The sequence below is a fragment of the Aedes albopictus genome, chromosome 2 (assembly GCF_035046485.1).
Source record: "Aedes albopictus strain Foshan chromosome 2, AalbF5, whole genome shotgun sequence".
Taxonomy (NCBI): Eukaryota; Metazoa; Arthropoda; class Insecta; order Diptera; family Culicidae; genus Aedes; species Aedes albopictus.
Genome location: NC_085137.1, coordinates 170,188,036 through 170,216,010, shown reverse-complemented (window position 1 = coordinate 170,216,010; position 27,975 = coordinate 170,188,036). Strand labels below are relative to the sequence as shown.

The window sequence follows — 27,975 nt, the reverse complement described above, 5'->3', positions numbered from 1 at the left end:
AATTTCCAGTGACCCATTTTGAATTACTTTTTCCATACAGAAATAAATTATGGCTGCTTGCTTCATGCATTTTTTTTAATTTAAATTACTAGTGAAACACATTGAATATTCACATGAAATTATTTTTTGCTGCTACAAAGTTGTGCCTGGTTTCACTTATTCATAATGGCGGTATCGATAATTGATCCTACTCCACTGTATCAATTGTAACAACCGGCGACACATCTTTTTCGCCACCTATTTCAAACATGGCGGCGCGGCGTACAGTCAGCCATAGGGCAACAGTAGTAAGGACACCATGCATCTGCGCAGGCCACCGTCTCGAGAAGATCAAAGAAAATGAAAGCACAAAGTGATTCAAAAGACGACACAAACATCCACCCATCCCCGCACCACTGCGAGATGGCTGGCTGCAAGTAATGTAACGACCATTCGACAATTGGAGCTTGGAAGGTGGTTTGCTTACATGACTCCCTCTTAAGGAAAAATATGAAATGACAGTGTCTCACTTGAAACTGTCTAGCAAACAGTATGAAGAACGATACAATGGTACCTCGATGTGTGTTGTTTGTACTCACCGGGAATTTGAGAGTACGGCAACGTGTTGGTTGATACAAATTGATCGAAACGTCTTTCGTTAGGCGTAAGAAATTAAATACTGTTTGCATAGCTGGTTGGGTATATTTGCCAGCAAACAATCGGTTATACTTTGTTACACGCAGCTCATGTGAAACAAAGAATGTATTTTGCCTGGCTGATGGAAATGTTAATGCGTATTTTTTGAAATCGAAAGCGTTTTTTAGCCGTTGTTGCTGTACTATGAGTGTCATGCGAAAGCCCCTAAATTATTAGTTCCACCTCAAATTGAACCAGTGACCGAAGGATTAATCCTGTTTTATAGAAATCTTTTGTTTGAAAAATTAAGCACACTATTCGTCTAAACTATTAGTTATTTCGTCTTATTCTCCTTTTTTTAACGTTTTCTTTTTATTTATTCAAATCTTTTTCTCTTTTTTTTTGATGTACTAAAAAAAATGTAGAATTGTTTTGAAGCCCTAATAATATTCATAATACTCCTGTATACAGCCTGGCCCGTATTTCCGTTATTGTCAATCTATGAGCTCAAACACGGCTTTTTCTTTAGAACGACGTGATGTAAATATCGAGCAGAGATTTATGCAAATTTGGCTTTTCGCAATCCCATTAAAAGGTGCTGCTCTGCTGTTACTGGTAGCGTTACATCCATCCAAGTGCAGACGAGGGACAATTTGCTTTAGCACATTTGCAGTGTACTGATTTAATGATCGTCAGGGGGCGGCATCCATTCTAATGGAAAAATATTAGGCACGTGATATTTACACTGCTTCTTGTCGGTCGACCGGTCGGGACGGTGATATCACCACCATCTAAGTACATAACTAGCGAGTTGTTGCTTTGCTACGTTTATTCATCGTAATCTGGCAAAGTGGAAATTAATAAGCACTTCACGTTCTATGCTGTTCACAGGTTTCAACAAGACATCGATTGCCGATTTCTACGACAAATTGGAAAAGGACGAAAATGGCCTTCAGAGTGGGCGAGGTTTTGGCATCCCAGACGACACAAACCATTCGGCGTTGGCGCGGGCGGAAAATGGACTTTCGGGGAAAACAGGTGATTTTGTAACCATTCTCGAAGTTTAAGCTCTTTTTCACAGAATTGCCATTTTTCTCTAGACCATCGAGGCTCGCCCATATCGTGCTACTCTCCACAGAGTCGACTGCTGCCTTGGCCTTCCCAGCATCTGACTCCTGTTAGCGAGAGCGGTAGTGTCAGTGCTCGGAAGGCGCAAAACCTTGGCCTGATTTGTGTGGTTTGCGGTGATACCAGTTCCGGGAAACACTACGGAATCCTTGCCTGCAATGGGTGTTCTGGATTCTTCAAACGCAGCGTTCGCAGAAAACTAATCTACAGGTAATTGATCAAAATGTTATGATAAACTGATTGACGACCCCTCAACAACCGTGATTGTGCTTTCCTATTTATATTTTATCATCATAAGTTATATTAAATTTACAAACAAGGCACCCCTCAGTAGGATGATTGAATCAGAGATATAGCTCCGTAATTTGCCACAATTGAAAAAGGTTCTGTCGGACACCATTTGGCCAAGTGTATCCTCGACATAATCCCAATCGATCCCTCGAGAGAACGCTATAAGCTGTGGCCGGCTGGTTCACCCTCTTTTGTCGTAGATAGCGGTTTGCTGATTTCCAACATCGGGGTCTCTCGTCTTTGATGGTTTGGATGATGCGCTTGCAAAAGGGTGACCGAATTGGACGGTATGTTTGGTGTTTTGATTAATATGCGTATCTGTTGAGGCTCAAAGTGCATGACAATAATGATAGGAAAATATAGAAACTAGATAAGTTGAGTGTATTGTCACTGCTCATAATATACGATCAGACTGCATTAAACATGTCTACGCTTTGAAATTCAGGCGTCATTACTATAACACGATATGTACCACTAACTTTAGACCTATCGCAACTTTTCGGTAGTACCGTAAACCGGAGTCAAATTGATCTCCAGGTCGAAATTGATCAGACGTTTTTCTGTTAGATTATGCATACTTAAAATAGTTTCTTTACATATATCGTATAGTATCTGATTCCAACTGCTCGATACTTGCGAGGAAACCATTTAAAGTTTTCTCAATCTAACTGAAAAAAATTTGATCAATTTCGACCCGGAGATTAATTTGACCCCGGTTTACGGTATTACATTTAATCGGGCTACAAACGGTGAGTGATAAGTCCATCATAGCTCTGGTCCTCACAAGTTCCTACCTCCCGCTTCCACGGGTCAAGCGATGACAAAGACTGCCGGCTAAGAGTTGTGTGCTCAGCTGCTGGTGCAACCTGGGCACTGTTGTCCTTCTGACTTCAGCTAGATTGAGGAGGTACGTCTCGAGCGTCTGTTTACAAAGGAGGTGCGTCTGTTGTGGCATCCAGAAGCTGAGTATGAGATGCTCCTTCACCGGAAGCTATACCTAAGGTGGCAGCCCCACCACGGTGGAAAGAGTACGTTAGTTTAACAACCTACTGTTCTCGAAACCTAAAAACCGTTACACAAACCGAAAATGAAAGATTACGAACCGATTGAACGGCAAGGACTTTTAGCGCGAAACAACGGACAAGAATTTGAGCTTGGAATGTATTAGCCCGATCCCAGCAGGGTAAACTGTGTGGCGGTACCACGAATATTTGAAATAGAAAATGAATTAATAAATAAAGTTGTACAGAATTTGAACTAGTCCATTGAATTACCCCCTGTATATAGATCACTCAAGTTGAGTGAAATCGAATTAGAGTTCATGTGTTCATTTGCTCCACTCCGCATACCAAAAACAGAATGAGTGCCCTGTGTAATTCTGGCGCCGAGCGTAAAGCGACAGCCAAATCTAAAATCGAGTCTGTGCTTCGGGCATCGACCGGGGTTCAAGTATCGTTGACCCCTCAATTCTTTTATTGATGTTCGGGAGGGATACGAGTTGATTGATCGGGTCTTCAGAGGGAAATGGAATGCTTTCTCCGGACGGGTAGAGAAAGTGGTGTGTGTGAAGGCGATTTTCGACCTTCGCGAAATTCCACTTCGTGGATTTCGCGTAATTTCCGGCGACGAAGATTTTCATATCTCGCGCCTATTCTGAGGATCTTAGAACTTGACTCGTCCACTTCGTTCTGGACTGCGGAAGAGGCGAGATCGGTCCAAGTTTAGTCTACCGCGCCGTGGTGTGAAAGTTCAGGTGAACTTTAAGAAACGTGAAAGGTCTTTGAATTTTACTAATTTAGATTTTCTCTTAAATTCCCTCAGTTAGCTTGTTAGGCAAGTTTAGTGCCGTAGTGCGATTGTGCGAAAGGCGGTTTTTGAGTGCGAGTGTTGAACCTTGGATGCGACAGGTAATGAAGGTGTTTTAATATGTGCAAATAGTGCAAGTAAATCACGTGTCGTGCAACGGCATTTTTTTAACAGGTTCGTGGCAAGTTGCGAGGCCCGTCACACCACACCATCAAGTTAGCGACCGTTTTCGACCCCGCTTTCCAGCTTCGGAGTTTGGCCCGGCGATACACGTGGGCCGGAGGGGCAGCGTCCGTCAATACCGCGCCCTTGGCAGGGCGGCAACATTCGAGTCCGGTTTCGTATCGGCAACCATACCGTGATACAGTGAAGGAGTGAAGTTTCCGTGAAGAAAAGTTTTTGGAGTGAGCACCGACCGGTTTCGAACCGGAGTCCCCCGCGTGAGGAGCACGCTCGCTACCTCGACGCTACCGCTGGTGACGACCAGCGAGTCGACGGCTGTATCCCGTCGGAAGACCACGAACCCCGTGTGAGGCGCCGTTGAACACGGCCACTGCATGATCCTGTAGGAGAAGCAGCAGGAGTCACCGCGTGTCAACCACGTGACCCGCCGCAGTAGCAACAAGCGACCGCCGATGCCTCCACACAAGTAACGTTACAAACCGTGAGTACTCTTTTTTCTTTCCCATGCGCATGGTGAATTTCGCCCCTAGTCTGGTCAAACCGCTAGCGTGGCCCCACCGATCTTGTTTCCCGCGCCCTACCGTTCGCCCGCTTATGCGACGTAGTCGGCTGCTATAAATTGCACGTTGTTCCGCCAATGAACACCAACAGTCGCACCGCACATTAGATAAATCATTTTACCGCACAAAGAGAGAAGAGAGAGGTTAGAGAGCAAAGAGGGAATGAATAGAGCTAGGCCTACTGTGTAAGATTGTATCGATAAAGCAGAAGTGAATTGAGGTACAAATATAGATCGAAATGAATTTGGGATAGATGTGGAATTGGTATTTTCGATGCGTAAGAATAAATGAGTAGTTTGGGCAAAGTGGCGTTGAGTCGTTCTTTAGTGGGAGAAATCTGAAGAGGTAGATGTAGAAGGGCTTTCACGTTTCCGGTCGTTTTTTTTTCAGTTTTTAGGTCATTTTCTGGGGAGGTTGGCCCTGAATCCAACCAAAGGGACATTTCTTCAATCGAACGAAGATTCGTTCGAGGTGTTTGGGTCTTGTTTTCCCGTGATGATAACCGTCGCGAGCCTTACTTTGTCGCCGGCGAAAATCAATTTCACGTACACCAATTTCTTTATTTGCACGACTTCGGTCGTGAGGCATTTCGTTTCCCTGATCAGCCAGCTCGTTTCCCGCCCATTCATTTGGGAAAAACTTGAACCCTACCCTGAAGGGTCTCAATAAGGTCGGGCAACCATCAATCTCGGTAAGTGGTCTCCCTCGGGAGTGGCGCTTAAGCCATTTTTACTTGTCACCGGGAAACTCGCAAGGCTGTCGGGTTACATTTGGCGCCCAACGTGTTGCTACTGCGGCGGGTCACGTGGTTGACACGCGGTGACTCCTGCTCCGGGTGTTCTCCTACCGGATCATTCCGTGGCCGTGTTTAACGGCGCCTCACACGTGGTTCGTGGTCTTCTCCAACGGGATACAGCCGTCGATCCACTGGTCGTCACCAGCGGTGGCGTCGAGGTAGCGAGCGTGCTCCTCACGCGGGGGACTCCGGTTCGAAACCGGTCGGTGCTCACTCCAAAAACTTTTCTCACGAAAACTTCACTCCTTCACGCTACTCACGGTTGGTTATGCCGATACGGAACCGGACTTCGCTGTTGCCGCCATGCTAAGGGCGCGGTAGTGACGGACGCTTCCCTCTCCTCCGGCCCACGTGTATCGCCGGGCCAAACTCCGAAACTGGAAAGCGGGGTCGAAAACGGTCGCTAACTTGATGGTGTGGTGTGACGGGCCTCGCAACTTGCCACGAACCTGTTCAAAAGAATACCGTTGCACGACACGTGACTGATTTGCACTACTTGCACATATGGAAGCACCTTAGTTACCTGTCGCATTCGGGGTTCAACACTCGCACTGAATAACCGCCTTTTCGCACAATGCACTAATACGGCACTTGACGTTGCCTAACTAGCTATTTGAGGGAATTGGGAGATAATCTAAATTAGTAAAACTTCAAAGACCTTTCACGTTTCTTAAGTTCACCTGAACTTTCACACCACGGCATTTGGCGCCCAACAGAATTGGCAAAACAAAACTCATTTTTGTAGCGGTTTTTTAGTTTTTGGTGAGCAAAAATACTCTTATTTTTAATTTTCCCATATTTTTCTTTTATTTTCTTTTTTAAGCTAGAATTACTGATAATATTTCTATGGACTTGATTTTGTATTATATGAAGTGTTTTTGAATTCGTTAAATAAGTGCTAAAGTATCATTCCTCGATTTTGTTTCTTTTTACATCGATTTTTTGCACTCTCAGAATTTGAAAATGGATAAGTTTCCATACGCCGAACATTTGAATTTGGAGGAAGTTGATTACGAACTTCTCATACGAGGCGTTTTAGACGAGAAAATTGCAGTTCTTGATCTTCCAAGTAAGCAGAGATACCTGCGAACATTGTTCAAAGCGGATCTCAAAAATATGCAAAATTATCCTTCACCGTACAGCATTTCTGAGGAGTACGACCATATCGATGGAAGGATAACGGATCTGGTTAGTGCGGTTGAACGTTGTGGTTTGGAACAACGGTTTATTTCTCGGTTGTTACATTATTATTACCGGGCTAAAAGGTGCTTAGCTGGCCAGGAGGGTGAAATGCAGTTAAAGCGTAATCTAGTGCGTCGTATCGGAGAGTGTATGAAAGTGTATAAAATAGGGCCACCAGCTTCTGAGTATGTAGAGAAAATCAACGACGTGCTTAACGACGCAGATAGAAGTAGGGCAGGTCAGACGGGACAGTTTCCGAACAGCAGCACTCCTAAGGCAACCCGGACCGTACCGAAGGTAGCGGAGATGACACCGAAGGATCAGGTTCCAAACGACACAACGGGCGGACTAGAAAAGGATGTGCATGCACGGATGAACCACATGGAAAGGATGCTCGAAAGCGTGACAAAGATGTTGACGGAGCGTGAGCCACCGATAGTACAAACCGGTGGCACAGCGGAGCACCGACGCATCGTAGCTGCTCGGGATTCGATTGGAGCACCGAACCGAACGACGCCGAATATCTCAACCGAAGAAGACGAACTTTTCGGCTTGCTGAAAAACGTCAGTAGGTTACTGAAAGAGCGACAGGGTACGCAGCAGGTAGTTGGACAAGAACCGGAAAGAGAAATGGTTCGGCCACGTTTATCCGGATTATTCGGCCCAGTTGAACCGGTGGAAACGGAAAGAGCGGCCGAATGCGGAAGAGGACAGACCTCCCGTCATTATGAGGTAGCCCAGGAGCAGCAGAGGGCGATGAGGAACACGAGAGAACCAGACGAGCTCGTGGTCGAGATTATGGGATGCGAGACCACCTCAACAGAGTGGAGAAGTGGAAGCTCAGATTCAGCGGAGACTCCAGATCAGTGACGGTAGAGAACTTCCTGTACAAGCTGAACAAAATCGCAGAGCTTGAGGGAGTTCCGGAACGACAGCTTCTAAGGGACATCCATCTGCTGCTGGAAGGACCGGCATCCGACTGGTTTTTCACCTTTGTGGACGAGTTCGAGGATTGGCCGACGTTCGAAAGGCTCATCAAGTTCCGCTTCGGAAACCCTAACCAGGACCAGGGAATTCGCCAGAGGATCCAGGAAAGGAAGCAGCAGCGAGGAGAATCGTTCATCGCATTCGTCACCGAGATCGAGAAGCTCAACCGAATGCTGTCGAAACCACTGTCGAGGACGAGAAAGTTTGAGGTCATCTGGGACAACATGAGGCAGCACTACCGGTCGAAAATATCCATCGTGGACGTGAACGACCTGCATCAGCTGGTCAAGTTAAACCACCGAATTGATGCAGCGGATCCGAGCCTTCAGCAACCCGGAGAACCACGACGAGTGATCCACAATGTGGAAGTAGACGATAATGAGGAGTACGAAAGTGGGGATTCCGCGAAGATCAACGCAGTCCGACCGCGTCTGACCAGGGAGAACATGCCACCAATCCAGAGTCAGCCGAATGTGCAACAGAGTTCTAGCCAGCCAAAGCCAGACGGAGCAGGGCAACCAGGACAGCGAACATGCTGGAATTGCCAGCAGAGCGGCCATGGATGGAGGGAATGCTCCAGGCCCAAAGTCATCTTCTGCTACGGATGTGGGAACCTTGGAAGGACGATCCGTTGTTGTGAGAGGTGTTCCGTACACCGACCCACACCGAACCAGGGAAACTAATCCAGAGGGGCGTAAACGGGAATCGAACCGCTCCTCAGGTCAAAATAGTTCCCAAACCTATCAAGACAAATTTAGACTATGACCCTTTGAGACAAATCCACCACATTCGTGTGAGCGTGACGAAATGTCCACACATTCGAGTGCAGGTGTTTGAAACGGAAATAGACGCACTTTTAGACTCCGGCGCGGGAATTAGCGTAATTAACTCGTCGGGTTTAGCAGAGCAGTATGGTATGAAGGTACATCCGGCAGCGGTACGGGTTAGCACAGCGGACGGAACAGAGTATAGATGTGTGGGATACCTGAATATTCCGTTTACGTACAAAGGTATGACTCGGGTGGTTCCCACGATAATCGTTCCGCAAATCTCCAGGTCTCTGATCCTCGGGGCAGATTTCTGGGAAAGCTTTGGCATTCAGCCAATGATTGACGTCGGAAACGGACCCGAGCGGGTGGAAACACTGAATCTTATAGCAGGACCATACCTTTGCTTCAACATCGAGCCAACCGAAGAACTACCGAGAGTGGAAGAGAGAGAACCGGATGAGACATTGGACTTACCGACGTTTGAAGTCCCGGCAGAACCGGTTCCAGAGAGCATTGAAACCGAACATGAATTGACGGAGAGCGAGAGAGAGAAACTGATCGAAACGATCAAGAAATTCGAATTTACAGCGCCAGGGAAGCTAGGTCAAACCGACCTAATTCATCATGAAATTGTGCTGAAGGAGGACGCGAAGCCGAGGAACCAACCGATCTACAAATGTTCCCCTTTTATCCAGAAGGAGATAGATGCGGAGATCGAGCGCTTCAAGGAACTCGGAGTGATTGAGGAGTGTTATAGCGAGTGGACCAATCCGCTGGTCCCGGTGAAGAAGTCAAACGGGAAGATTCGGGTCTGCCTTGACTCCCGTAGGATCAACGCGATGACCGTCAAGGACGCGTATCCGATGCAAAACATGCAGGACATCTTCCACAGGCTTGGACACGCCAAGTATTACTCTATAATAGATCTGAAGGATGCCTATTTTCAAATCCCCTTGAAAGAGGAGAGCAGGAACTATACCGCGTTTCGGACATCCAAAGGGTTATTTCGCTTCAAGGTCTGTCCGTTCGGCCTAACCAACGCGCCCTTCACGATGTGTCGTCTGATGAACAAGGTCATCGGGTTTGACCTTCAACCCTTCGTCTTCGTGTATCTAGACGACATCGTGATTGCGACGGAAACCTTGGAGGAACACCTTCGACTCCTAGAGATAGTAGCAGAACGGTTGAAGAAGGCTAAACTAACAATTTCCCTGGAAAAATCAAGATTTTGTAGGAAGCAGGTGATGTATTTAGGGTACTTGTTGACCGAGCGCGGAGTGTCCATCGACCGCTCCAGGATTCAACCGATTCTGGACTACGCTCGCCCTAAATCGGTGAAGGACATTCGAAGGCTGATGGGCCTGGCTGGATTCTACCAGAAGTTCATCCAGAACTACAGCAGAGTGACGGCCCCGATCACGGATCTCCTGAAGAAGGATAAGAAAAGGTTCAATTGGTCGGAGGAAGCGGAAGCAGCGTTTAACGAGCTGAAATCAGTGTTGATTTCGGCACCGATTCTGGCCAATCCGGACTTTATGAAGCCATTTGCTATTGAGTCAGACGCCTCCGATAATGCCGTCGGAGCTGCGCTAGTCCAGGAGCAAGATGGAGAGACGAGAGTGATCGGATACTTCAGCAAGAAGCTCAGTTGCACCCAGCGGAAGTACTCGGCAGTGGAGAAGGAGTGTCTCGGAGTCCTACTTGCTATCGATAACTTCAGGCACTACGTTGAAGGTACTCGGTTCAAGGTGGTGACGGATGCAAGAAGTCTGCTGTGGCTCTTCAAGATCGGAGCGGAGTCTGGGAATTCCAAACTCCTACGGTGGGCCCTTCGAATCCAATCCTACGACATCGAACTCGAGTACCGCAAAGGGAAAAACAATATAACCGCGGACTGCTTGTCCAGGTCGATCGAGACGGTGAGGGTGATCCAGCCGGATCCGGACTACGACGAACTGGCGTCGAATATCCTAGCAGATCCAACGAAGTACGGGGAATACCGAGTAATAGACGGGAAAATATGGAAGTACGTGAAGGGTACTAACCGTCAGAACGACCCGCGATTTTCGTGGAAGCAATTACCGACCGAGTCAGAGAGGGAGTCCATCGTTCGGGAAGAACATAACAAGGCCCACTTCGGGTTCGAAAAGACAGTAGCCGCCCTCAAGGAACGGTACGTCTGGCCAAAGATGAACCAGCAGGTTCGGAAATTTTGTAGAGAATGCCTAAGTTGCCAGACAAGTAAAGCGGGAAATAAAAATGTTACGCCTCCGATGGGGTCGCAAAAGCCGGTGGAGTACCCGTGGCAATTCGTCACGTTGGACTACATTGGGCCACTACCAGCGTCCGGCAGAAATCGTAGCACCTGTCTGCTAGTCGCTACGGACGTGTTCAGCAAGTTCGTGCTCGTCCAGCCGTTCAGAGAGGCTAAAGCAGAACCGTTGGCCGAATTCGTCGAGAACATGATTTTCCGACTGTTTGGAGTTCCGGAGATCATTCTCACGGATAACGGAAGTCAGTTCGTGTCCAGGGTGTTTAAAGATCTGCTGAAGGCGTACGGCGTCAACCACTGGTTGACCCCTGCCTATCATCCGCAAGTCAACAACACCGAGCGGGTGAACAGGGTGATAACGACGGCGATTAGAGCGACCTTGAAAAAGGACCATAAGCACTGGGCAGATGGGATCCAGGGTATCGCGAACGCGATCCGTACAGCAGTGCACGAATCCACAAAATACAGCCCGTACTTTGTTGTGTTCGGAAGGAACCAGGTGTCAGATGGAGGAGAATATGCTCGAATACGCGATAATTTTAAACCGGACGGGAAGAATGAGACCGAAGAAGCCAAGGAGAGAAAGAAGCTGTTTGAAGAGGTCAAGGCGAACCTGTCGGTCGCCTATAAGAAACACGAGAGGACCTACAATCTGCGATCCAATGTTAGCTGTCCGCGATATGTTGCTGGGGAAAGGGTGCTGAAGAAGACCTTTGATCCCTCAGACAAAGGGAAAGGGTTTTGCAAGAAACTCGCCCCGAAGTTTGAGCCCTGTGTCGTAAGGAAGGTCCTTGGTTCCCATTCCTATGAGCTGGAGGACAACTCAGGCAAGCGAATTGGGGTTTTCTTTGCTGATCAGCTGAAAAAGCTGAACGCCTCTTCGGCTCATCTAAACAATTAAATGGAGTTCAAGCTATGTGCCTTTTTACGAGCAACTACCGATTACGATGAGTACGAATCGAGAAGAAAACACCTTCGGGGTACAGTAACTTCGATTTTGTCGAACCATGAAGAGGAAATCGGAAAGGTTGTAAAACTGGACCGAAAGTACTTGGATTGAGATCCAAAATCCTTAAAATGTTCAAAAGCTATGAAAAATCTCCATGAGTGACAACGAGAAACTAGTTTCCCCTAAAACACCACTACGGGTCGAAAAATCGTCAAATCTGTCGAATTTGACGCGAAACGAAACGTTTCATTGTAAATATTCATGTAAATAGTAATTTTGCTAGTTGTTAGTGAGTGAAGTCCTATATTAAAATTAAAGTTAGTACTTAGTCTAGGTTAATTGTATATAAACAAATTCACTCACGATTTTTCCTTGATTTTTTTTTTTCATAATTGCAATTCTATAATTGCATTTTTTTTTCGAAGAATTTCCATACTTTTGGTAGTTTTAGGTCATCTTATATTTTCCTTTTCATTTTTGTATATATTTCTCGTAGTTTGCACCTAAAAGTCGAATTCAAGCATTAATTTTTTTTGATATATTTAACGTAAATTTTTTAATTAGAACGTTTTATTTACCTTTGTCTTCTGTTGAAAGTTTTTCTCGTTGCATTCATTTTTTTTCATAGAAGTTTTCGTTGATTAGTCCTCCAGTCCCCTCATTTCCAGTTCGGTTGCAGTTTTCCTAATTTTTCCAGTTTCGATCCATTTCCGTTGCATTAATCCTTTCTCCGATCTATCATTTTTTTACCATCTTTCCGTTGATCAAAATCCTTTGCCATATCCTCATTTACGATCCAGTATAGTTTTGTTTTGATTAGATTCCGTTCATCTCCTTCCTAGTAATCAATCCAGTACAGCGCATTCTTCTTTATCGACGATATGTGGTCGATTGGTTTATTTTTTGCACCATCCCCAGCAACGATCTTCTACGTCGGCAGCTGAAGTGATTCACCTGCGAACGAAACAAACACAAAAATTGCTCTTTTCACTTACATCTTCCGAAGGAACGACGTTATTTATACTCTCCTTAATGATCACCGGTAACAGCTAAACACAACATACAATAAAGTTCGCACCGTTTTCACTATTATTTTCTTAATTTTTCCACAATCGAACCGTTTTTTCCGCAACTTTTTTCTACCGATCCATAAAACTTTGTTTTTGTTCATCAGCAGTGTTGGCAGAATGTGTGATTTGAATGAATGGGATGAATGTTTGAGTGAATTTATGTTGCGCACGAGGGGTGCACGGATGGAATTTTTATAGTATGTTGTTCTTTTTCGGGATATTTTCGTTGTCGGCGAATGTCTGACGGTTAGAAAAGTCCTAGTTTATGTTTTTGAGTTTCACATTTAGGATTAGCGCTTTCTGGAAGGTGTTCTGGGTAGTTAATCTTAAGGTGAAACAGACCCCCATTTAAGGTGAGGATTTGATGAATCCGTCGTAGAGACCTGGGGTTAGGATTACATTAAATCTCACCAGATAGTTAACGTTTTTCACTTCGGTGATAGTTTTTCGGGAGAAATCACACCGTGTTTCTTAGTTTTTACACTGAGGTTGGTGTTGAATTCTTTTTATAGTTTTTTTTTGTAGTGTGTTTTGTTATTATATTTTGAGATTTTTTCGAGTTGATGTAAATTAATGAGATTTTGAAGTATTTTTTTAAATGTTAGAATGTGTTGCCAACAGTCTGATTTTGTAGTTTCAGTTTATTTGTTTGATCAAGACAGTATCATTTTTTCTCTTTTTTCCATTTTCCGAGAGTTGCTTTTTGAATATTTTTCTTTTGTAAATAGTTATTTTTTGTAAATAGTAGATGTAATTTTGTAGTTTAAGGGATTTTGTTTTGCTTTTTGTGATTATTTTCTGATTTCTGCTGGAGACCGGAGTTGTAAAACGCTGATGGTCAGTGGCAGGCATGATAATTCTTTCATGGCCTGTAAATAGAGGATGAGTCAAATTTTGACGATGAACACATATGACCCCGGAGGTCGGAAGTAATAACAAAAGCATTATCGAATGACCTTCGAAAATTTGATTGGTTTTTGAATGGTAATTCAACACCAATCAAATTTTCGAAAATTTAGTGAGGAATGATGTGGCGGTACCACGAATATTTGAAATAGAAAATGAATTAATAAATAAAGTTGTACAGAATTTGAACTAGTCCATTGAATTACCCCCTGTATATAGATCACTCAAGTTGAGTGAAATCGAATTAGAGTTCATGTGTTCATTTGCTCCACTCCGCATACCAAAAACAGAATGAGTGCCCTGTGTAATTCTGGCGCCGAGCGTAAAGCGACAGCCAAATCTAAAATCGAGTCTGTGCTTCGGGCATCGACCGGGGTTCAAGTATCGTTGACCCCTCAATTCTTTTATTGATGTTCGGGAGGGATACGAGTTGATTGATCGGGTCTTCAGAGGGAAATGGAATGCTTTCTCCGGACGGGTAGAGAAAGTGGTGTGTGTGAAGGCGATTTTCGACCTTCGCGAAATTCCACTTCGTGGATTTCGCGTAATTTCCGGCGACGAAGATTTTCATATCTCGCGCCTATTCTGAGGATCTTAGAACTTGACTCGTCCACTTCGTTCTGGACTGCGGAAGAGGCGAGATCGGTCCAAGTTTAGTCTACCGCGCCGTGGTGTGAAAGTTCAGGTGAACTTTAAGAAACGTGAAAGGTCTTTGAATTTTACTAATTTAGATTTTCTCTTAAATTCCCTCAGTTAGCTTGTTAGGCAAGTTTAGTGCCGTAGTGCGATTGTGCGAAAGGCGGTTTTTGAGTGCGAGTGTTGAACCTTGGATGCGACAGGTAATGAAGGTGTTTTAATATGTGCAAATAGTGCAAGTAAATCACGTGTCGTGCAACGGCATTTTTTTAACAGGTTCGTGGCAAGTTGCGAGGCCCGTCACACCACACCATCAAGTTAGCGACCGTTTTCGACCCCGCTTTCCAGCTTCGGAGTTTGGCCCGGCGATACACGTGGGCCGGAGGGGCAGCGTCCGTCAATACCGCGCCCTTGGCAGGGCGGCAACATTCGAGTCCGGTTTCGTATCGGCAACCATACCGTGATACAGTGAAGGAGTGAAGTTTCCGTGAAGAAAAGTTTTTGGAGTGAGCACCGACCGGTTTCGAACCGGAGTCCCCCGCGTGAGGAGCACGCTCGCTACCTCGACGCTACCGCTGGTGACGACCAGCGAGTCGACGGCTGTATCCCGTCGGAAGACCACGAACCCCGTGTGAGGCGCCGTTGAACACGGCCACTGCATGATCCTGTAGGAGAAGCAGCAGGAGTCACCGCGTGCCAACCACGTGACCCGCCGCAGTAGCAACAAGCGACCGCCGATGCCTCCACACAAGTAACGTTACAAACCGTGAGTACTCTTTTTTCTTTCCCATGCGCATGGTGAATTTCGCCCCTAGTCTGGTCAAACCGCTAGCGTGGCCCCACCGATCTTGTTTCCCGCGCCCTACCGTTCGCCCGCTTATGCGACGTAGTCGGCTGCTATAAATTGCACGTTGTTCCGCCAATGAACACCAACAGTCGCACCGCACATTAGATAAATCATTTTACCGCACAAAGAGAGAAGAGAGAGGTTAGAGAGCAAAGAGGGAATGAATAGAGCTAGGCCTACTGTGTAAGATTGTATCGATAAAGCAGAAGTGAATTGAGGTACAAATATAGATCGAAATGAATTTGGGATAGATGTGGAATTGGTATTTTCGATGCGTAAGAATAAATGAGTAGTTTGGGCAAAGTGGCGTTGAGTCGTTCTTTAGTGGGAGAAATCTGAAGAGGTAGATGTAGAAGGGCTTTCACGTTTCCGGTCGTTTTTTTTCAGTTTTTAGGTCATTTTCTGGGGAGGTTGGCCCTGAATCCAACCAAAGGGACATTTCTTCAATCGAACGAAGATTCGTTCGAGGTGTTTGGGTCTTGTTTTCCCGTGATGATAACCGTCGCGAGCCTTACTTTGTCGCCGGCGAAAATCAATTTCACGTACACCAATTTCTTTATTTGCACGACTTCGGTCGTGAGGCATTTCGTTTCCCTGATCAGCCAGCTCGTTTCCCGCCCATTCATTTGGGAAAAACTTGAACCCTACCCTGAAGGGTCTCAATAAGGTCGGGCAACCATCAATCTCGGTAAGTGGTCTCCCTCGGGAGTGGCGCTTAAGCCATTTTTACTTGTCACCGGGAAACTCGCAAGGCTGTCGGGTTACAACTGGCACAATTAGCGAATGAGGCATGCCGTTTGAAGCTTGAGATCCTAGGACTGAACGAAGTCCGTTAACCGAACTTTAGAGAACACAGATTGGCATCGGGTCAAATTCTGCTATACTATTTGGCCTACGAAGTGAACACGCTCCTCGCCACCATGGAGTTGGTTTCGAACTCAGTGCTCACGCCCACGCTGCGCTTATGCAGTGACAACCTATTAATGAGAGGATAATTCAGAACACGGGTTCGAAACCTTATCATGCGTCGTGGACGAGATTCCAAGACCCTCATGGGCGAATTCAACGCGAAGGATGATTCCGACAATTCGGACTATGAGCACGTTGTGGGACGTTAAGGTCTTGGAGAAATGAGTAAGGATGGTGAGCTTTTCGCTGAGTTTTGTGGCAACAATAACATGGTGATTGGAGGATCGCTTTTTCCTCATTGATCACTGCGCAAAGTGACATGGTTTTCCCAAGATGGTGTCACGGAAAATGAAATCGACCATATCTGCATCAGCCAAAAAAGGAGATGAAGCCTTCTTTATGTGGGGAACAAACGAGGCGCCGACATTGCGTCCGACCATCGTCTCTTATTAGGCGATATCTGGCTGCACATGGATCCTAGTCATCCAGAAGCAGAAAATCGTACGCCGGTTTATCACACGCCGACTGGCAGATTCTATGGTAAAAAGGTCCTTCGTCGATGAGCCAGAGAACCGTGCTGCGGATATTCGGGAAGGTTGAAACATAGAAGATCAATGGAGCACCATCAAGAACGCCTTCAGCGCTACGAGAGAGCATAACTTGGGTAAGCCAGGTAAGCCACTCGGAGAAAGCAGTGGATCACAGACGATACCTGAAGGAAGATGGAGGATCGAAGAAATGCCAAAGCCGCGATATAACGACACAAGGAACCAACGCCGTAGCCCACCAACGCTATTCGGCTCTTCAGAAAGAAATGAAACGCTCATGTAGATGGGACAAAAGAGCGTGCGCGGACTCCCTAGCCGACGAAGGCGAGAAAGCCGCAAACACCGGCGACATCCGTCTACTCTACGATGTTTCACATCGCCTTAGTGGGACAAAGATGAATGCTACGATGCCCGTGAAAGACATCTCTGGGCAGTTATTGACCGACTTGGCTGATCAGTTGAAACGTTGGCTCAAGCACTTTGGAAACCTTTTTCAAGTATCGGCCACGCCATCAACAGCTCAGCACGATCTGTCAAAGGTTCGACCCATAACCCGTGTCAACACCGAATCTCCATCATTGCAGGAGATAGAATCAGCCATCTGTAGCATAAAATCGAACAGAGACCCGGGGGTCGATCGCATATCAGCCAAGATGCTCAAAGCTGACGCCGTAGTATCTGTACAACTGCTGCATCAATTATTCTGCAATATATGGGAACCCGCGACATTTCCGGCCAACTGGATGCAAGGCGTCTTAGTAAAGATACTCAAAAAGGGTGATCTGACTGTATGCGATAATTGGCGGGGCATCATGCTACTGTATATCGTTCGGATACAGGATACTGGAGAAGATTGACGCAACTCTCCGGCGGCAGCAAGCAGGGTTCTGTGTCGGACGATCCTGTGTAGACCATACTGTCACGATCCGTATCATCCTGGAGCCAATCAATGAATCCCAAGAGTCTCTCTACCTGGTGTTCATTGAATACGAAAAAGCTTTCGACCGTTAAAATCACCAACACATGTGGGAAGCCGTCAGGCGCAAGGGTGTCCTTGAGAAAATCATTGGTCTCATTGAAGCACAGTACAGGGCATTTTCGTGCAAAGTACTGCACAACGGTGTCTTGTCCGATCTCATCCGGGTCGTTGCTTGAGTGAGGCAAGGATGTGTATACTATCACCGCTACTCTGCCGTTCTACGCATAGTTGTCCCATGTTGAAAAACTTGATCAAAAAACAATCAAATCTGACTATACATGTCAATGGTTGCTCCTCCGTGATTGATCTGAGCTGGCACCAATAGCACTGAGATCCAAATGAATAAGAGCTGGGATACTCCACTTATTCTCAAAGTGCAATTTAAGCAGCTCATACATTTTTAATCAATAACCTCGCCGGCCACGTCCTTATAGTCAGTTGGGAAGAGAATGGAATGTTAGAGTGTACTGATTGTTGCTACTGGCACGGTAAAGGCTGGGTATGCTGCGCAATTCAGATCCCATTGTGATCCACTAGCCTCTGCCCAGCAACTCCTATCCCTACCTCCACGCGGTACCGGCCGGAAACTATGAGCAACCTTAGGGAAGATCGGGTAACCAACCCCGGTGGGAACTTTGGTCGTAGGCTGACAGGGAAGGGGGGGTTTGCTTCGGCAAACCTGAGCGTCTGTTCTCCAGGAGGAGCGGCTCACAACAGCGTCTGATTCCCATGTTAGGGGCGGCTGATCTACGTCCGAGTGCCAGGGAAGGACTCTAAGCTCAACTGTGCACTATGGCCCTCCGGAAAGTAGGGGGTTGGTGTCAGGCCCTACGAGCCAGCCGTAAAAAACCATTGTAACGAAAAATCAGCAACAGAATAATACGAACCGAGACCAACGGCAACGACCCCAGCGAACAAAAAGGACTTGCGATTGGAAACTCGGTACGTGGAACTGCCGATCTCTCAACTTCATTGGGAGCACCCGCATACTCGCCGATCTACTGAAGGACCGCGGGTTCAGCATCGTAGCGCTGCAGGAGGTGTGTTGGACAGGATCCATGGTGCGAACGTTTAGAGGTAATCATACCATCTACCAGAGCTGCGGCAACACACGCGAGCTGGGAACAGCTTTCATCGTGATGGGTGATATGCAGAGGCGCGTGATCGGTTGGTGGCCGATCGACGAAAGAATGTGCAGGTTGAGGATCAAGGGCCGATTCTTCAACTTCAGCATAATAAACGTGCACAGTCCACACTCCAGAAGTACTGATGATGACAAGGACGAATTTTACGCGCAGCTCGAACGCGAGTACGACCGCTGCCCAAGCCACGACGTCAAGATCATCATAGGAGATTTGAACGCTCAGGTAGGCCAGGAGGAGGAATTCAGACCGACGATTGGTAAGTTCAGCGCCCACCAGCAAACGAACGAAAACGGTCTACGACTCATTGATTTCGCCGCCTCCAAAAATATGGCCATACGTAGCACCTTTTTCCAACACAGCCTCCCTTATCGTTACATCTGGAGATCACCACAGCAGACAGAATCTCAAATCGACCACGTTCTGATTGACGGACGGCACTTCTCCGACATAATCGACGTCAGGACCTATCGTGGCGCCAACATCGACTCCGACCACTATCTGGTGATGGTCAAACTGCGCCCAAAACTCTCCGTCATCAACAATGTACGGTACCGGCGACCGCCACGGTACAACCTAGAGCGACTGAAGCAACCGGATGTCGCCTCAGCATACGCGCAGAATCTCGAAGCCGCGTTGCCAGACGAGGGCGAGCTCGATGAGGCCCCTCTAGAGGACTGCTGGAGTACAGTGAAAGCAGCCATCAACGACGCAGCCGAGAGCACCATCGGGTACGTGGAACGGAATCGACGGAACGAATGGTTCGACGAAGAGTACAGAACGGTTTTGGAGGAGAAGAACGCAGCGAGGGCGGTAATGCTGCAGCAAAAGACTCGACAGAACGTGGAACGTTATAAACAGAAGCGGAAACAGCAGACCCGCCTCTTTCGGGAGAAAAAGCGCCGCCTGGAAGAAGCGGAGTGTGAAGAAATGGATCTGCTGTGCCGTTCCCAAGAATCACGGAAGTTCTATCAGAAGCTCAACGCATCCCGCAACGGCTTCGTGCCGCGAGCCGAAATATGCAGGGATAAAGACGGAGGCCTCTTGACGGACGGACGTGAGGTGATCGAAAGGTGGAAGCAGCACTTCGATCAGCACCTGAACGGCGTGGAGAACGTAGGCACGGGAGCCCACGGCAACGGAAGAAACGACGACGCCAGTGCAGCGGAGGACGGAAATGAACCAACTCCCACGCTGAGGGAAGTTAAGGTTGCCATTCACCAGCTCAAAACCAACAAAGCAGCTGGTAAGGATGGTATCGCAGCTGAACTCATCAAGATGGGCCCAGAAAAGTTGGCCACCTGTCTGCATCGGCTGATAGTCAGGATCTGGGAAACCGAACAGCTACCGGAGGAGTGGAAGGAAGGGGTAATCTGCCCCATTCACAAGAAAGGCGACCATTTGGAATGTGAGAACTTCAGGGCGATCACTATTTTGAATGCTGCCTACAAAGTGCTATCCCAGATCATCTTCCGTCGTCTGTCACCTAAAACAAATGAGTTCGTGGGAAATTATCAAGCCGGCTTCATCGACGGCCGGTCGACAACGGACCAGATCTTTATCGTACGGCAAATCCTCCAGAAATGCCGTGAATACCAGGTCCCAACGCACCACCTGTTCATCGACTTCAAAGCGGCATACGATAGTATCGACCGCGCAGAGCTATGGAGAATCATGGACGAAAACGGCTTTCCTGGGAAGCTGACTAGACTGATTAAAACAACGATGGACGGTGTGCAAAACTGCGTAAGGGTTTCGGGTGAACTATCCAGTTCATTCGTATCTCGCCGGGGACTGCGACAAGGTGACGGACTCTCATGTCTACTCTTCAACATCGCGCTGGAAGGTGTGATGCGACGAGCCGGGCTCAACAGCCGGGGAACGATTTTCACAAAATCCGGTCAATTTGTGTGCTTTGCGGACGACATGGACATTATCGCTAGAACATTTGGAACGGTGCCAGAACTGTACACCCGCCTGAAACGCGAAGCAGCAAAGGTCGGACTGGTGGTGAATGCCTCAAAAACAAAGTACATGCTGGTAGGCGGAACCGAACACGACCGGATCCGTCTGGGTAGTAGTGTTACGATAGACGGGGATACTTTCGAGGTGGTGGAGGAATTCGTCTACCTCGGATCCTTACTGACGGCTGACAACAGCGTGAGCCGTGAAATTCGGAGGCGCATCATCAGTGGAAGTCGGGCCTACTACGGGCTCCAGAAGAAACTGCGCTCGAAAAAGATTCACCCACTCACCAAATGCACCATGTACAAAACGCTAATAAGACCGGTGATCCTCTACGGGCACGAGACATGGACCATGCTCGAGGAGGACCTACAAGCACTCGGAGTTTTCGAGCGACGCGTGCTAAGAACGATCTTCGGCGGTGTGCAGGAGAACGGTGTGTGGCGGAGAAGGATGAACCACGAGCTCGCTGCACTTTACGGCGAACCCAGCATCCAGAAGGTGGCCAAAGCCGGAAGGGCATGTTGCAAGAATGCCGGACAACAACCCTGCAAAGCTGGTGTTTGCAACGGATCCGGTTGGCACAAGAAGGCGTGGAGCGCAGAGAGCACGATGGGCGGACAAGGTGGAGCGTGACCTGGCGAGCATTGGGCGCGACCGAGGATGGAGAGCGGCAGCCACAAACCGAGTATTGTGGCGTACTATTGTTGATTATGTCTTGTCTTAATGATGTTGAACAAATAAATGTATGTATGTATGCAGTGATTCAATTCAACATCCTTTTTGTCATTATATTGGATCGGTTTCGTCATGCTACAAGACATTTGAGCCTCTTAGTTAAGTTTTATGCTTGGTTTATGAACTCAATGCGCATTGCAACAATATATCAATTTAGATTGAAACTGCAAGTTGCGAGGAAATAACAGGTTTTGTTTAACTGGAAAACAAGTTTTGTTCCAGGTAGAGCGTAATGCCAACATAAAAGAAGAGTACTTATCACGCAGTATTGAAATAACCATGCTGTTAGGTGAAGTAAGTCACCAAAAATGTTTAATGTATCGGTTTTACGTCGATATTGTATAGTGGGACTGTTAAGCGAAGAATTTCAGTTGTGAGACAGACATGCGTAGAAATTCAACAGTGGGACAATTTTACTTGACATGCTCTTCATGGAGTCTTCGAACAAAATATGTTATTTTTTTATGTTTCATGAAAATATATGTGAGAATAGAGTATTTGGTGCAAAAAAGTCAAAATCGCCAAAAAGTAACATGGGGCAACTATGCGTAGAACGGCAGACTGTTCGTCATCGTAATCGACGAGATCCTGGTAGGTGCGATTGATCGTGAACCAAATCGTGGGTTGTTGTGGCAGCCCATTACCATGGAGCACCTAAATGACTTCGAACTGGCTGATGATGTTGCTCTTCTAGCTCAATGGCGTTCTGATATGCAGAGCAAGCTCGATGATCTTGACAATCGCTCCTCGGCGGCAGGTCTTACCATCATCGTCAACAAGATCAAATTCTTAGATGTAAAGACGGTCAACCCTTCCAGCTTCACGGTAGCAGGGCAATCAGTGGAGAATGTTGAAAGCTTCCAATATCTTGGTAGCCAAATGGCGACCGATGACGGCACCAAGCACAGATCAGGAAGGTGAGGGCTGCTTTTGCGAGTTTAAGAAATGTATGGAAAAACAACCAGATTAGTCGACGCACTAAAATCCGAATTTCCAACTCGAACGTGAAATCTGTGCTGCTGTACGCCAGTGAAACTTGGTGTGTATCAGTGAAGAACACTTAAAGGCTGTAGGCAAGGCTGCAGTTCTTCATCAATAGATGCCTGCGGTATATAATTCGTGCATGGTGGCCTCACAATTGAATCTCCAACGTGGAGCTCCATCGTCGATGTCAAAGCCAATAGCGAAAAAAAAAAATACGGGAGCGGTTACACTCTACGTAGGAGTGGGAACGAAATTTGCAGCTATAGATTGGAACCCAGCACGACATCGCAACACAGGCTTATGGCGGTCAACAACGAAATAAAAATGTCGACAGAAATTTGACCTGGCCGTAGGTCAAGACGATGGCAGACAATGTAACAATGCGAAGGTTGGAAGGATGGAAAACGGCTCTGTTTCTTTTTTTTAGCGATGGCTAAGAACAAAGGGGCCATTCATAAACCACTTTTTGGAGGGAGATGGAGATGGTCTGACCAAAGTCTACGCTGCATACATGTTGCTGCCAACACTGCCCCGTGATGTCATGCAACCGAGCTATCATATCGAGAAAACACAATAGAGCGAAATGACAGAAGATTAGATTTGTGAGTGAAGATCGTAGGCAAGCAAGTGTAATTTTTCTGATTTGTCGTTTGATAATTTAACTAAATAATAACCATCTAATCTACTTATAGCTAATGATAAATAACTTACAAATACCTTTAAAATGAATTATCCCTAAATAACACAGAAGTTTCACAGTAAGTTATTAATAGTTGTTACAGTATATTATTGTTATCCTTAAATTCTACTATCACAGGTGAATGAACACAGATGATGCGGATGAAATTGATAATTGTGCTAAACTATGCCTAAGACCAAATTATGTAAGTAAAACATGTAAAATAATTGGATTCTATTAAGCTAACTGGAGAATAAAATTCCAGCTTAAAGCTGTTTTGCACTCGCAGTACGGCGTTGTGATCAGCTCATAAGAATTTGGCGATGACCCTCCAAAGAACACCCCCTTTCGCCGCAACAATACACATTTTAAAACTTTTCGAGCGAGGAGGAGGGGGGAGTCTGAGATGGCCGAATTTTGGTCTACGTTGTTTATGAAGAGTCCCAAATGAATATACATGAGTTGTGTATGTGGAGAGGAGGGGAATATAAATAGAAAGATACAGAGTAGGAGGAAAGGCATGGGCCAAGGATTGAACCCAGGAACTTCTGCATTTGGATTAGAAGCGACAGCCACTAAACCACCAAGCCCGTGTTTATTTAAAGTTCCTTATCTAGGTATATTTTTTATTTTCTTTTGACACTCATCTACAAACATATTTGCACACAACAAGCTATTCGGGACTGCATTGAAGTAAAACCATATTCTTTAAACATTGTTTCAACTAATATCCCTCAATGACACACACCCAAAATCAATATTTGCACTCCCGGTGCTCGATTGTGTCAATATTTACGGGGTGCTCTTACACCCGCAATTTGGAACCCTCTCCTTGTCCTGTCGAGTCAAAGTGCAAGTAAAACAAATTTTTCGCACCAACATTCCTGCTTCTTCCGACCGTGGCTAGGATCTACAATTTAATCCCCGGTATCAATTTAACAAAACACAATCGATAACACAATGGAACGTGGCCTGCCACTTCTACCACCCGTCCGGGGGAGTGAGTGAGTTGAGTCGAGGGTCACCCTCCCTACCGAGGGATGATCTTTTCATTCAATCTTTCTTTTTGCTCAGGATTTTTTTTCATCTGAGTCCATGTCCGTAGGGTGACACGGACCGGTGCCAGCAAGAGTGCCACTCAATAAATTAAATTCTAATTAATCAGCGATTCCGGAATTTATTCTCTTTCTCCTCACCACCACCCATGCTAGTGAAGGAGGGTGCGTGAGGTAAAAGATTAGGGCGAAATTTTATCAGATGTCGCTATTCAATTGTTCGTAGACCAGAGTTAATGCACTTTGCCGTTTAGCACCGGAGTCAGAGAGGACACGGTTCCGATCCGGAGTCGACCGGAATCATATGGTCGTCGCGTCGTCCTCGTGACAGCCTCCTACAGTTGGTTTGGCAGTGAAGCGAAGGGTGAGGTCGTCCTCGCTGAATTATCCAGGATACACCAGTTGGTGTTTTTATTCATCGAATGCAGTAAGCATGAATACCGAATGGGACACGGTGGTAACCGGGATGAATATGTTGCTTTTTAGCAGAATGTTACAATCTTTTTTGGCTGGTGTTGGATTTGATTTCGCTGGAACAAGTGGGAATTGAGGGTTCCGCTTTGCATAAGTGACGGTCTAGGCAGCAGGAGTTTGGCAAGAGATTACGGTGGTTGATGAATGGTCTTATGATAAATTGATATTTCATGGCATGTAATTTTTCTGTTCAACTACTGGTAATCCCGTGAAAATTCACCCATATGTTTGATAGTGCAAGGAATAACAGCATCAGTGACGTTGATTTAAGCGGTAAATAAGACGGGACTACTCGCTGAGCACTCGTATTGGCATCGAAATAACCAACGATATGGTTTTCAGCTGGCACTTGTAAAAAAGACTTTGCCTGAGGAAGCTCATAGCTAAAAACTTTGGGAGTGCTCATAGAACACCAAGCTCAAAAGCATGCTTTGTCATAGTTGGGGCGTAACTCCATGAAGATGTACACTGTGGTGCATAATTGATCGGAAAAATGCCGATTTTCATACAAAATGGCTAAGTTTGAGATGATGTAACTATGGTTTGCGTTGATGTATTGAGATCAATTTTTGACATTTAACTACTAATATGCTGAATTTTACGTATACTAAGTACAAAATGTTTTCGTTCACAGGTTTGTGCGTGGCAAGCCGTTTAAAATGTGCAAAAGTGGTCGGACAGCGGTACCCCTGTGATTTACACACGTGGTGTAAATTTCTAAATTTTCAAAGAAATTGCCATAGAATAGGAATTTTCGAAGGAATTTCTAAAGTAATTTCTAAATAAGATTCCAATGTGGTTGGAATATGCTCAAAGAATATGCTGAAGGAATTTCGGGAAAGATCCCAAAAAGAATCGCCGAGAAATTTGAAACATTACTGAACGGTTTTTAAGACAATGCCAAAGACATTTCTACTTGGATTGTTGAAGCTCTGCTTAAATAATTACTGAAGAAATTTTTAAAGCATTTTCAAAGAACTTGGTGAAAATTTTCCAGAGTTTTTTTTCGAACATATTACCAAAAAATAGTCTAAGAAAAAAATGCCGAAGAATTTTTCAGAAAAAAATGTCGAAAAAAAACCTCGTAGATATTTGCCTGAGCGAATTCCAAAGGCATTGTCAATGAAATTCCTAAAGAAAGTGTCGAAGCAAGTTTAAAATTAATTGACGAAGACATTTCCAAAGAAATTGCCGTAGAAATGTTCAAACGCATTACTCAAGAACTTGTTCTTTATTTTTGAGAATTTTTCGAAAATTTATGTAGAAACTTTGTTGACAACTCCGAAGGAATTCCTTTGTAAATTTCTTTAATAATTCCTTCGGATAATGCTTCGGCAATTTTTTTAACATTGCTTTGATTAGAAAATGAGAATTTCTTTCGTAATTTCATTTGCGTTTTCAAATATCCTTTGGTGATTCCTTCCAAATTATTTTCGAAAATTACATAGCAAGCTTCTACGGTAATTCTACAGGCAATTCTATCTGCCATCTTTTTCTAAAATGCACAGGCAATTATGTAAGAAATTCTACACACATTTGCTTCAGCATGGCCTTTGGGAAATCCTTTCCTTGTAATTGCTAAAGGATTTTTGTAAAGACATTTCAGAAGCAATTTATAAAGGAATTGCGATTCCCAATAGAATAGCCGAAGGAATCTGAAATTGAATTGTCGAATCAACTTTTAAAATAAATTCAAAGAAATTTCTCAAAAAATACATGTGATTGACATGCGAAATTCCCAATGGAATTGTCGAGGGAATTTCCATAGTTTCAAAGCAATTGCCGATAAAACAGATTTCAATGGAGTTGTTGACGAAATTCCAAGAGAAATTTCCACAAGAATGTACAAATAAATTTCTGCAGGACCTCGCAAAGAATATATTGAAAGAATTTCGGAGGGAATTCCTTAAAAAAAATCTCGAGAAATTTAAAAGTGATTACCCAACGGTATTCCAAACACAACGTCAAAGAAATTCCTAAATGTATTGATGAGAAATCCTCAAAGGAAATATTGAAGGAATTTTTAAATAATTGGCGAAGAGAAACATCCCTCTCTAACTGACTACATCACTTACTCACTAACTCAGTGCATCACTCACTAACAGGTTCACTCACTCATTGCAGCAGCAGATTGATAAGTAAATATGATTGAGTAATCTTCGGGTCGTAAGTTCTAAACCAAATCACTACTAAAATAGGCAAAAAATAACACCTAGCACCAGCTGGAGTCGGAGTGATGTGGAAGGGCGAGGAAGCGGAGAAGCGAACTGAGAGAACGAGAAGTAGACGCAAATCTATTTTTAGTTTTGTTTTACTCGATGAGGCGTTACGCTTCTTTGACATTTTGTTACGACGTTCCTGAAGGTGTAGCACTAAGACAGCCCGTTATTTTGCCAAAACCTGCAGTAAGATAGCACTATAGGCGTATATACGGCTAGTTAGCATTAAACGCCTTGTCGTAAAGGCAACTATAATGCTGAAGGAGTGCTATTTTAAATGCTTACTGGTTACTTGGGCACTCACTAATTCGCTCATTAACTCTTTCATTTACCGACATATTCACTCCCAAACACACTTACTCATTCATTAATTCACTAACCCCCTAACTAACGCACTCACGCATTCACTTATTAACTTATTAACTCAAAACATCATTCACTTATTTACTAAATCATTCACTAATTCACTACATTACTCATTAACTCACTATATTCCTCACTTTATCACTAATACCAATTCATTCACTAACAGGCTCACTTACTAACGCACTCATTTATTCACTAACAGGATCACTTACTCACTTACCTACTAACAGACTCTCTGTTTTCTAACTCACTCACTTATTCATTCACACATTCACACACCAACAGGCTCACTCACTCAATCTTCGGACAGCTTACACTCACCCAATCATCAATCAACTTACAATTCATTACTCATTCATCAACTCATTCGCGCACCTCGTTCCTCTTTATCCGATTATTAAGGATATGTTAAGGACAAACGTCTTATAATCCCGCTTCAATAGTGCATCACAACTTCAGACGCACAAATCTCAAGAAGCAAGCTTCAAACAACAGTGCATTTATTATTTTGTTCTTGCTCAATTGTAATACGCTTAAAGTAAAAAGACCAGGTGCGCTGGTTTTGTTTACGAAGATATTTGTGCGCTTGAAATCGTAAGTAGGTGCCAAAATCGGCCAAACTGCCTGGTATGCGGAGCAGAGCTGCAATTCTTCGACAGACCTTTGTGATAGCGATATTTTGTTTTTTTTTTCATTTTCTCAGTTTTGGTTTTCCTGTCGTTGTTGTTTTCCGATCAGCAACACGGAAGCGAAATGAAGTAGGTACTCGCACGCAGGGCTAAATTTCCATTCAATTTTCTGTAGTTGTGTAGTGTAGTGTTTTCACCCGTGGTAGCATATAGGGCACTCACTCTCACAAGCCACCGCTTGAGACGAATGGCCTTTCAGCATGAGCAGTGTGTGGATGATTGGGAATTGA

The 27,975-nt window shown here is 45.3% G+C and overlaps 1 protein-coding gene and 2 long non-coding RNA genes across 3 annotated transcripts in view; all 3 read left to right on the top strand.

The window, feature by feature from the left end:
• The window catches only part of LOC109398729 (photoreceptor-specific nuclear receptor-like), a 149,254-nt gene that overhangs the window by 17,739 nt on the left and 103,540 nt on the right, over positions 1-27,975 (top strand). Inside the window, exons 2-3 of the mRNA XM_029859060.2 lie at positions 1,507-1,653; positions 1,716-1,953. Of these exons, the coding sequence (XP_029714920.2) occupies positions 1,507-1,653; positions 1,716-1,953 (385 nt within the window). The remainder of the gene's footprint in view (positions 1-1,506; positions 1,654-1,715; positions 1,954-27,975) is intronic.
• On the top strand, positions 3,227-5,359 carry LOC134287791 (uncharacterized). The gene is made up of 3 exons (XR_009997549.1): positions 3,227-3,787; positions 3,856-3,941; positions 4,015-5,359. It is a non-coding gene; the product is annotated as an uncharacterized LOC134287791 (long non-coding RNA).
• On the top strand, positions 12,656-14,798 carry LOC115258707 (uncharacterized). The gene is made up of 3 exons (XR_009997550.1): positions 12,656-14,200; positions 14,269-14,354; positions 14,428-14,798. It is a non-coding gene; the product is annotated as an uncharacterized LOC115258707 (long non-coding RNA).